Genomic DNA, 12,212 nt, shown 5'->3' with positions numbered 1-12,212 from the left:
CCAAGCTCGAGGGACACGGGAAACAGGGAATTAAAGGGGAACAAGGAGTTAACGGTCCGGATCGTAACACAACCTAGATAAATCTGAAGGGAACCTGATCCGGACCATGACAATCTCTCTAGAGCAAGGGCATTAGATGGCGTGTAGTTTGTTAGGTGTGTTCAGGAAGGTTTCTCGACACAATAAGCCAACAAGAGGAGAGACTGCACTTGAATTGGTATTGGGAAATGAAACTGGTCAGGTGTCTGATCTCTCAGTGGGAGAGCATTTTGGAGATAGTGATCATAATTCTATCTCCTTTACAGTAGCATTGGAGAGAGATAGGAACAGACAAGTTAGAAAAGCGTTCAATTGGAGTAACGGGAATTATGAGGCTCTAAGGCAGGAAATTGGAAGCAGATGTTTTCAGGGAAAAGTATGGAAGAAATGTGGCAAATGTTCAGGGGATATTTGAATGGAGTTCTGCATAGGTACGTTACAAGGAGACGGGGAAGCTATGGAAGGGTACAGGAACCGTGGTGTAAAAGTCTGTAACAAAAATAGTCAAGAAGAAATGAAACGTTTTCAAAAGGCTCAGAAAGCTAGGTAATGTTAGAGATCTTGAAAATTATAAGGCTAATAGGAAGGAGCTAAAAAAATGAAGTTAGGAGAGCCAGAAGGGACCATGAGAAGGCCTTGCCACAAGGCATTCTACAAGTATGTGCAGAGCAGGAGAATAAGACGTGAAAGAATAGGTCCTATCAAGTGTGACAGTGGGAAAGTGTATATGGAACCGGAGGAAATAGCTGAGGTACTTAATGGACACTTTACTTCAGTAGTCACTATGAAAAAAAGATCTTGGTGATTGTAGTGCTGACTCGCAGCAGTCTGAAAAGCTTAAGCATGTAGATATTAAGAAAGGGGATGGGCTGGAGCTTTTGGAAAACATCAATCTGGATAAGTAGACGGGACCGGATGAAATGTACCCCAAGCTACTGTGGGAGGCGAGGGAAGAGATTGCTGAGCCTCTGGCAATGATCTATGAATCATCAGTAGGGATTGGAGGGTTGCGGAGTTTGTACCTTTATTCAATAAAGGGAGTGAAGATAGACACGGAAATTATAGACCAGTGAGTCAATAGACAATAGTGCAGGAGTTGGCCATTCGGCCCTTCTAGCCAACACCGCCATTCACTGTGACATGGCTGATCATACACAATCAGTACCCCGTTCCTAACCTCTCCCCATATCCCTTGACCCCGCTATCTGTAAGAGCTCCATCTAACTCTCTCTTGAATGCATCCAGAGACTTGGCCTCCCCTACCTTCTGTGGCAGAGCATTCCACATATCCACCACTCTCTGGGTGAAAAATATTTTCCGCATCTCAGTTCTAAATGGCCTACCCCTTATCCATAAACTGTGGCCTCTAGTTCTGGACTCACCCATCAACAGGAATATGCATCCTGCCTCCAGCGTGTCCAATCCTTTAATAACCTTATATGACTCAATCAGATCCCCTATCATCCTTCTAAATTCCAGTGTATACAAGCCCAGTCGCTCCAATCTTTCAACATATGACAGTCCCGTCATTCCGGGAATTAACCTTGTGAACCTACGCTGCACTCACTGAATAGCAAGAATGTCCTTCCTCAAATTTGGAGACCAAAACTGCACACAATACTCCAGGTGGGGTCTCACCAGGGCCCTGTACAGCTGCAGAAGGAACTTTTTACTCCTATACTCGATTCCTCTTGTTATAAAGGCCAGCATGCCATTGGCTTTTTTCACTGCCTGCTGTACCTGTATGCTTGCTTTCATTGACTGATGAACAGGAAGACCTATATCTTGTTGTACTTACTCTTCTCCTAACTTGACTCCATTTAGATAGTAATCTGCCTTCCTGTTCTTGCCACCAAAGTGGATGACCTAACATTTATCCACATTAAACTGCATCTGCCATACATTTGTCCACTCACCCAACCTGTCCAAGTCATCCTGCTTTCTCATAACATCTTCCTGATAGTTCATACTGCCACCCAGCTTTGTATCATCAGCAAATTTGCTAATGTTACTTTTAATCCCTTCATCTAAATCATTAATGCATATTGTAAACAGCTGTGGTCCTAGCACAGAACCTTGCGGTACCCCACTGTTCACAACCTGCCATTCCGAAAGGGACCCGTTAATCGCTACTCTTTGTTTCCTGTCGGCCAGCCAATTTTCAATCCATGTCAGTACTCTGCCCCCAATACCATGTGCCCTAATTTTGCCCACTAATCTCCTATGTGGGACTTTTTCAAAAGCTTTCTGGAATTCCAGGTATACTACATCCACTGGCCCTCCCTTGTCCATTTTCATAGTTACATCCTCAAAAAACTCCAGAAAATTAGTCAAGCATGATCTTCCCTTCATACATCCATGCTGACTCGGACTGATCCTTCTACTGCTATCCAAATGTGTCATATTTTCATCTTTTATAATTGACTCCAGCATCTTTCCCACCACTGACGTCAGGCTAACTGGTCTATAATTCCCTGTTTTCTCTCTCCCTCCTTTCTTGAAAAGTAGGACAACATTGGCCACCCTCCAGTCAGCAGGAACTGTTCCTGAATCTATAGAACATTGGACAATGATTACCAATGCGTCCACGATTTCCAGAGCCAGCTCCTTAAGTACTCTGGGATGCAGACCATCAGGTCCCAGGGACTTAACAGCCTTCAGACTCAACAGTCTATCCAACACAGTTTCTTGCCTAATATAAATTTCCTTCAGTTCATCCTTTACCCTTGTTCCTTTGGCTGCTATTACATCTGGGAGATTGTTTGTGTCTTCCCTAGTGAAGACAGATCCACAATACTTGTTCAACTCATCTGCCATTTCCTTCTTCCCCATAATAAATTCACCCGTTTTTGTCTTCAATGGTCCAATTTTGGTCTTAACTATTTTTTTGCTATTCACATACCTAAAGAAGCTTTTACTATATTTCTTTATATTCTTGGCTAGGTTACCTTCGTACCTCATTTTTTCTTGGCGTATTGCCTTTATTGTTATCTTCTGTTGCTCTTTAAAAGCTTCCCAGTCTTCTGGTTTCACGCTCATCTTTGCTATGTTATACTTCTCTTTTATTTTCATACTGCCCTTTTCTTCCCTCGTCAGCCACGGTCGCCCTTTACTCCCCTTAGTATCTTTTTTCCTCTTTGGAATGAACCGATCCTGTACCTTCTGCATTATTCCCAGAAATACCTGCTATTGTTGTTCCACTGTCTTCCCTGCTAGGGTATTATTCCATTGAACTTTGGCCAGCTCTTCCCTCATAGCTCCATAGTTCCCTTTGTTCAACTGTAATACTGACACATCCGATTTTCCCCTCTCCTTCTCAAATTGTAAGTTAAAACATATCATATTATGGTCACTACCTCCTAATGATTCCTTTACCTCCAGGTCCCTGATTAAATCTGGTACATTGCACAACAGTAAATTTAGAATTGTCTTTTCCCTGGTAGGCTCCAGTACAAGCTGTTCTAAGAATCCATCTCGGAGGCACTCCACAAACTCCCTTTCTTGGGTTCCAGTAACATCCTGATTCTCCCAGTCTACCTGCATTTTGAAATCCCCAGTGTCAACTGTATCTTTACCTTTGCGACATGCCAATTTTAACTCTTCATTGAACTTACACCCTACATCCAGACTTCTGTTTGAGGGCCTGTAGATAACTCCCATTAGAGTCTTTCTACCCTTAGAATTTCTCAGTTCTATCCATACTGTATCTACATCTCCTGATTCTATGTCCCCCCTCACAAGGGACTGAATATCATTCCTCACCAACAGAGGCACCCCAACACCTCTGCCATTCAGTCTGTCCTTTCAATAAGATGTATATCTTTGAATATTCATTTTCCAAGCCCTGTTCGCTTAAAACCATGTCTCTGTTATTCCCACAACATCGTACTTGCCAATTTCCAAATGAGCCTCAAGCTCATCTACTTTATTCCTTAAACTTCGTGCATTCATATATAATACTTTTAATTCGTTACTCACCTCTCCTTTCATATCAATTCCTATTTCACTTGACCATACTGTATGATCTCTTCTTGAGCTTTCTACTCCATTGATTCTGTTGTCCTCTTTAACATTTCTTATTTTCACTTTCTCTTTAACTCCATCCTTATATTTCCAGTTCATCCTTTCCGGCCACATCGTCGGCCCCTTTCTCTCTTCCGGTATACTCGGTGTAACAAACTCACTGTAGGTCCTGTCCAGAAAACTCTCATTTTCGCGGGTGAACCTGAAGTCATCCAGTTCTTTATTCAATGCTGCAACATGCTCCTTCAGAAGCTGAATCTGAACACATTTTCCACAGCTGTAGCAGCCGGGGGCACCATCATTGTCGCTGACCTCCCACATCATGCACATAGCACAATGAATCAGCTTAGCGGTCATGTCTTCACCTTCTCCAATTGTGCCTGACTTCGTCTCCTCCCTCAGCCTCCTCGACGAAGACTCTCGATCCAAAGACTAGCACTTCTCACACCACATACTTCCCTCAACCAGCCCGCTCCGCTGGAGGTCTCCCTCTTTTTATTAGCTTGAGCTTTGCTAGCTGCAAGGTCACCTGACCTTGATTGCCCAGTCAGCTGTTTTCTGCTGAGTCTGAGCTATTCAAATCTTGATTGCCAATCAACTGCTAATCAATTCTTGATTGCACATTCCAACTGCCAAAACTGCCAGAATCTCCTGAGCCAAAGACGCGCAGTTCTCACACCAGGCACTTCCCTCAACCAGGCCGCTTTCTTCAGTGGTTGGTAAGTTGATGGAGAAGATCCTGAGAGGCAAGATTTATGAACACTTGAAGAGGTATAATATGATTAGGAATAGTCAGCATAACTATGTCAAGCGCAGGTCGTGCCTTACGAGGTTGATTGAATGTTTTGAGGATGTGAATAAACACAATGATGAAGGAAAAGCAGTAGATGCAGTGTATATGGATTCCAGCAAGGCATTTGTTAAGGTACCCAATGCCAAGTTATTGAGAAAGTAAGGAGGCATGGGATCCAAGGGGAAATGGCTTTGTGGATCCAGAAATGGCTTTCCCACAGAAGGCAAAGAGTGGTTGTAGATTGGTCATATTCTGCCTGGAGGTCGATGACCAGTGGTGATCCTCTGGGACCGGTTCTGGGACCCCGACTCTTTGTGATTTTTACAAATGACCTGGATGAGGAAGTGGAAGGATAGGTTAGTAAATTTGCTGATGACACGAAGTTTGGAGGTGTTGTGGATAGTGTGGAGGGCTGTCTGAGGTTTCGGCGGGACATTGATAGGATGCAAAACTGGGTTGAGAAGTGGCAGATGGAGTTCAACCCAGATAAGTGTGAAGTTTTTTTTTGAGTAGGTCAAATATGATGGCAAAATACAGCACTAATGGCAAGACTCTTGGCAGTGTGGAGAATCAGAGGGATCTTGGGGTCCGAGTGCATAGGACACTCAAAGCAGCTACGCGGGTTGATTCTGTGGTTAAGATGGCCTTCATCGATAGTGGAATTGAAGTTTGGAGACGAAAAGTAATGTTCCAGCTATATAGGATCCTGGTCAGACCCCACTTGGAGTACTGTGCTCAGTTCGGTTCACCTCACTGGAGGAAGAATGTATAAGGCATAGAAAGGGTGCAGAGGAGATTTACATGTTACACGGGGGCGACGGAGGAGAACTCAAGTGCAGGACACTGACACGTCAACTGAATAGGAGAGGCTGGCGTGGACCTGAACGTAGAGCAGGAAACCAGAGGGATCTTGACAAGGAAACGGGATTCACAGGGACTCTCTAGAATCTAGAGCGGAACTTAGAGCTAACGGTTCTAATCGGAACAGGGAACGAAGTAACACACGAGAATTGACCAACGAACTGGCACCTTCTGGTAGTGGCCACAGGACTCTTATGCTGCTCTGTTTGATGCAATGCAGGTGTTTGTAATTATTGGAACCTGGGAATAGATTGGGAAATAAACGAGGGGTGAAAGGCCCAATTCCTGAGTCAGGCAGCCAGGTGCCAGAAGGGACCATGACATTACAAGGATGTTGCCTGGATTAGGGGAGCATGCCTTATGGAAACAGGTTGAGTGAACTTGGCCTTTTCTCCTTGGAGAGAAGGAGGATGTGAGGTGACCTGATAGAGGTGTATAAAATGATGAGAGGCATTGAACGTGTAGATCGTCAGAGGCTTTTTCCCAGGTCTGTTATGGTTGTCACAAGAGGACACAGCTTTAAGGTGCTGTGGAGTAGGTACAGAGGAGATGTCAGGGGTAAGTTTTATACTCAGAGTGGTGAGTGCGTGGAATGGGCTGTCGGCAACGGTGGTGGCAGCGGATACGATAGGGTCTTTCAAGAGACTTTTGGATAGGTACATGGAGCTTTGAAAATTATAGGGCTGTGGGTAAGCCTAGTAATTTCTAAGGTAGGGACATGTTCGGCACCACTTAGTGGGCCGAAGTGCCTGTATTGTGCTGTAGGTTGTCTATGTTTCTAACATTCATTGATGAATTCAATTAATGTAATAGCTTCGAGCTAACACTTCTGCAGTTAAATACTTTTTTCTAAATTCAGGCATCTAACAGTTTGTCCACTATCTGTTCCCATTGAAGATGTCCAACAGAAACACAAGGAGACTCTGCGGGCACAAACTGAAACACTGAGGGTGAACACGATCCTGATGACAGAGAAGGTGAAGGTTTTCCAGCTGGTTGATCGATACGCTGAGCTCACGGTCATTTCTACTGTTCGAGATCGGACACTGGTGGAACATGAGCTGCTGGCAAGAGGCAGAGACCATGAGGAGTGGAGACAGAAACATCTCCACAGAGAACTGGAAAAACTCCGGACGGATCACTTGTTCCAGAGCAGCTTTTCCTGGAGAAAATCCAAATCTGGGAGTTCGGCAGCAGTGGCCGGAGTCTCTGGGATTGGCAAAACAACAATGGTACAAAAGATTGTTTATGACTGGGCCATGGGGAAAATATACCAACAATTCCAGTTTGTCTTCAGTTTCAAATTCCGGGAATTGAACTCCATTAACTGTTTAATAAATCTGAAAGAACTGATTCTGCATCAGTATCCTTACTTTGGGAATATCCTTGAAGAAATCTGGAAGAACCCAGAGGGATTGATGTTTATATTGGATGGTTTGGATGAATTCAATGACACAATTGATTTTGCTGACAGTCAGAGAGACACCGAACCTCGGTCCACATGCACAGATCCTGAATTCAAGTGCAAGGTGTCTGACATTGTGTACAGTTTAATCCAGGGCAAGCTGCTCCCAGGGTGTTCAGTGCTGGTGACCACCCGCCCCACTGTGTTACATTTATTGAAAAAGGCGAAGATCAGTGTCTGGGCTGAAATCCTTGGATTTTCTGGTGAGGAACGGAAGGAATATTTCATCAGGCATTTTGAAGATCAGACGGTGGCAGAAGCTGTTTTCAAACACGTGAAGGAGAACGAGATCCTGTACACCATGAGCTACAACCCCTCCTACTGCTGGATCCTCGCTCTGGCACTGGGCCCCTTCTTCACACAAAGAGTCAGCGACCCACAGCGAGTTCCCAAGACCATCACCCAACTGTACTCCTACTATATTTACAACATCCTGAAAAACCACGGCCGAGAGATTGAGAACCCCCGTGATGTGTTACTCAGGGTTGGTCAGATGGCCTTCAGAGGAGTGTCCGAGAGGAAGATTGTGTTTACAGATGGAGATTTGATCAACTACAATCTGCAGCCTTCCCAGTTCCTGTCCGGGTTCCTGATGGAGCTTTTGGAGAGAGAGAATTCTGCCCGATGTGTGGTGTACACATTCCCACACCTCACCATCCAAGAATTTGTAGCTGCGGTCGCACAATTTCTAAATCCACATCCCGGGGATATCCTGAAATTCCTCACTGAAGCCGACAACACAACAGATGGGCGATTTGAGGTATTTCTCCGTTTTGTTGCTGGTCTCTCCTCCCCAATGACAGCTCGGGGCCTGGAGGAGTTTCTGGGTCCATTTCCTCATGAAACAACCTGCCGGGTGATTGACTGGGTGAAGGAAGAGGTTAAGCGCCAGATTGGAAACACACAGGTTGAAGCTGGTAAAAGGAGATTCTTGAACACTTGTCACTACCTGTTTGAGACTCAGAATAGTGGACTGGCTCGGGCCACACTGGGATCTGTGGAGTTCCTTTCATTCAGTAGAGTGGGTTTGACCCCGATTGACTGCGCTGTCCTGTCACATGTCACCGGACTCTGTGATACAATAAAAAACCTCGACCTGGAGAAATGCTACATTCGGTGTGAAGGAATCCAGCGACTTGGACCCGTGCTGCACAAGTGCCAGGACTTGAAGTAAGTTGTCTTACCTCTCACTCTGAACTGTTTAACTGTTCCATTGTGTTGTTTCAATGTAAACGGATTTGGGTACAACTGTAGTAAATCAGATTGTGAAGAATTGTGACAAATAACCAGGGAATCGGTCAGTAATTCCCCAAGGACGAGAGGGTTCTGTTATTCCTTGTGAAGGGATGTTGGAGACTTCATCAGATCAGTGAACAACGGCCATTGGTTCAATGGTAGTAAATCACAGGAATGGCCGTGTTTCTCGCTGCCTGTGATACGTCCATTGACAATGTTCCTTCTCACTGTTATTGACACCCAGACCGACACTGACTGCAGCAGGTGGGTCAGAGACTCACTCCCTTCCCGGTGAAGGACAAGAGACCGTCAGCAGACCCCCAGTGAGAAGGAAATAAATATCATTGTGAGATTGTCCTCCCCTGCCCTTCCCTCTGTGTGATGATCACCATCAGTTCACCTCTGTGACTGTGCTCACGACTAGCCACCCAGACCCCATGGGTGCATCTCTCGATTTTGGGCCTCAGTTCACACCCCTCCCATGCAATCTATTTTCGTCATCTTGTGGTATGTTTTTTTCCATCCTCCTTCCTCCTGTGGATCTCTGTTCCTCATCCTCCTGACTTCTGTGGGATCTCTCTTCCCAATCCCCCTTCCTCCTGTGGGGATCTTTCCCTCATCTTCGCATCCCTTTTCCTCAGGTGGGGTCTCTTCCACCATCTCCAATCGACACTTTACAAATCTTCCTCATAGTGGGTATTTCTTCCACAATTCAACCCCGCCCATCCGGCCCTCTCACGTCAGGAACATTTTTTCTCACCATCGGGGAATGGGACAGAATATGTGGAGTTTACAGAGTTATACCAACAGACTAAATTACTGACATTCGGCGAACACCCCAGAGCTGGGCAGTGAGGGACATTGACAGTGATGGGAACTCCGATCAGTGATTTACTGAAGGGTTTCATGTTTCCTGAAATATCCGAGTGAGAGAAATTCCCTCAGACCCACGGTTTAAATCATTTTGTTCAGCAATTTGTCTGTTTGTGTTTAGCCTTCGAGAGAATGAACTGGGAGATTCAGGAGTGAAGCTGGTGTCTGCGGCTCTGAGGAACCCAGAGTGTAAAATACAGACACTGGGGTAAGTACCAGAATGTGGGAGATTGTGTTTACAGTCACTGGGTGTCTGACACTGAACATGAATGTGATCAGTAATTATGTTACTGATAAACACTGGGGATTTGTACCGTCTCCTGTCTGTCTGTGTCCTTCACCCTCACTCTCTCTATCTCCAGGCTGTTCAGTGATGGTCTCACAGATTCTGGTGCCGAGGATCTCGCCTCCGCTCTCAGTACAAACACATCACTGAGGTGCCTGGAGCTGAGTTTCAATAAACTGGGAGATTCAGGAGTGAAACTGGTGTCTGCGGCTCTGAGGAACCCGGAGTGTAAAATACATAAATTGTGGTAAGTACCAGACTGTGGGAGATTGTGTTTACAGTCTTTGGGTGTCTGACACTGAACATTAATGTGATCAGTAATTGTGTTACTGATAAACACTGGGGATTTGTACCGTCTCCTGTCTGTCTGTGTCCTTCACCCTCACTCTCTCTCATCTCCAGGCTGGACAATGTCGGACTCACAGATTCTGGTGCCGAGGATCTCGTCTCCGCTCTCAGTACAAACCGATCACTGACGGTGCTAAGCTTGCTGTGCAACTCTCTCACAGACCGATCTGTCCCCACACTCCGCCGCCTCATACTGACCCTCCCGAGTCTGGAGTGGATCGGGTGAGTGTTTGTGTTCATGTTCAATGTGATAGAATATCAGCGGATCTGTGGGTTTTCTGGTGATATTTGTCTGTGAGTGTTGTTGAAACATTAACCCCGGTCCCCTGTTACTGACACTGTTGTGTAATCTGTTTATTTCATCTTTATTCTTCTATCTGTTTCAGGCTGCTCGGGGACAGTCAGTTCAGTGAGAGAGGGAAGAAGGAACTGAAATCTCTGGAGGAAGCCAGACACGGACTGTTTGTGTACGTGTGAACATCCCCGGCCGCGGGATGTGGACATTTTGGCCGTTTCACCTAAAATACAATATAATATAATTCCCAACATCTGACGTAATTCGGCCTGCGTGTCCACGTTCGAGAGCTCCTTCAAGAAAGGAAGAGCACGGGGCTTGGCTCCGTCTGGGACTCCGGGGGAGAAAGTCCTTTTGCTCCCTTTGCTGAGGACGGTGCATTCGGCAGCCTGGCCGATATGATGATGTTAAATGGACAAATCCCTCGGCAGTGACCCTGGATCTGCAGCGATATCGGACACGGCCCTGAAGTGTGATTTTATAATCATCGGTTCCCCAATGCAGAGTGACGGTGAGAAACGGGACTGATTATTCAACCGGTCACTCGTTGTTGCCGGTCAGTTAATTGTGTGTGACTGTGAGTGAGTCGGGAGCAGCTTATTTATTCCCACACGTCAGCAGCTCACACATTGTTTAATTTACATTTCTCATGATGAAATCAATAAACCGCTGTAACTTCCTATCCTGGTGCCGGACTCGAGTTTTATTTGAGGTTTCTCCTGCCCCCCGCACCCTGTGCACTGCAACAGTGGGTCTGAGCTCCACACACTGACACAGTCGCGTCTCAGCTCCAGGCTGAGGAAGGTCGGACTGGCTGAGTCTGGGTGCCCAGGATCTCGTCTCCACCCAACCCCCTTCCTGGCTAACTGACCCGCTCCTGCACCCGCCACCCCCCCCCACCCCCGCCGCAGACAGATAAAATCGACGTGAGTCTACTGAGGTCCCGAGTACGAGAGAGATGGGGATAGAAAACCGGAGTAAAGCACGGAGTGAAGCTTCCTCCACACAGTCCCATCACACACTCCCGGGAGACAGACACAGAGTGAATCTCCCTCCACACCGTCCCATCACACACTCCCGGGGTCAGACACAGAGTGAAGCTCTCTGCTCACCGTCCCATCACACATTCCCGGGGTCAGATAGATACATATATAAACATATAACAATTACAGCACGGAAACAGTCAATGTCGACCCGTCTAGTCCGTGCTGAATGGTTACTCTCACCTAATCCCTGTGACCCGCACTCAGCCCATAAACCTCCATTCTTTTCCTGTCTATATACATATCCAATTTTATTTTAAATTACAATACTGAACCTGCCTCTACCACTTCTTCCGGAAGCAAATTGCACACAGCTACCACTCTCTGAGTAAAGAAATCCCCCCTTATGTTACCCTTAAAATTTGCCCCCTAAGTCTCAACTCATGTCCTCTTGTTTGAAACTCCCCTACTCTCAATGGAATAAAGCCTATCCACGTCAACTTTATCTATCCCCCTCATAAATTAAAATACCTCTATCAAGTCCCCCTCAAACTTCTACGCTCCAAAGAATAAAGACCTAACTTGTTCAATCATTCCTTGTAACTTAGGTGCTGAAACCCAGGTAACACTGTAGTAAATCTTCTCTGTACTCTCTCTATTTTGTTCACATATTTTCTATAATACAGAGAGAAGCTTCCTCCACACTGTCCCATCACACACTGCCAGGGTCAGGCACAGAGTGAAGCTCCCTCCTCACCGGCCGATCACACACACCCGGTGTCAGACGCAGAGTGATGTTCCCTCCAGAACATCCCATCACACACTCCCGGCGTCAGACACCGAGTGAAGCTCCCCCCACCCTGTCCCATCATACACTCCTGGGAACAGACATGGAGGTGGGGAGGGGAAGGTCTGTATTGTGAGATATATCAACTGAGTTCTCGAGTCATATATCTCTGAAACAGATTACAGAGGAGACTGTCATTGTGTTCACCTTGGAACTGTAGCAC

The 12,212-nt window shown here is 46.1% G+C and overlaps 1 protein-coding gene across 3 annotated transcripts in view; it reads left to right on the top strand.

Moving 5' to 3' along the window:
- LOC140721722 (NACHT, LRR and PYD domains-containing protein 3-like) overlaps positions 1–10,899 on the top strand; it is a 60,469-nt gene extending 49,570 nt beyond the window's left edge. For all 3 annotated transcript variants that reach the window (XM_073036510.1, XM_073036509.1, XM_073036511.1), the window contains 5 exons: positions 6,614–8,351; positions 9,412–9,498; positions 9,653–9,823; positions 9,979–10,146; positions 10,311–10,899. In XM_073036510.1, coding sequence (XP_072892611.1) covers positions 6,614–8,351; positions 9,412–9,498; positions 9,653–9,823; positions 9,979–10,146; positions 10,311–10,401 — 2,255 coding nt within the window. In that variant the 3' untranslated portion in view covers positions 10,402–10,899. The remainder of the gene's footprint in view (positions 1–6,613; positions 8,352–9,411; positions 9,499–9,652; positions 9,824–9,978; positions 10,147–10,310) is intronic.
- The last annotated feature ends 1,313 nt before the right edge of the window (positions 10,900–12,212 follow it).

Source organism: Hemitrygon akajei, unplaced genomic scaffold (genome assembly GCF_048418815.1).
Source record: "Hemitrygon akajei unplaced genomic scaffold, sHemAka1.3 Scf000060, whole genome shotgun sequence".
Classification (NCBI taxonomy): domain Eukaryota; kingdom Metazoa; phylum Chordata; class Chondrichthyes; order Myliobatiformes; family Dasyatidae; genus Hemitrygon; species Hemitrygon akajei.
The sequence above is the reverse complement of the archived record's forward strand: the minus strand, read 5'-3'. Positions and strand labels throughout refer to the sequence as shown.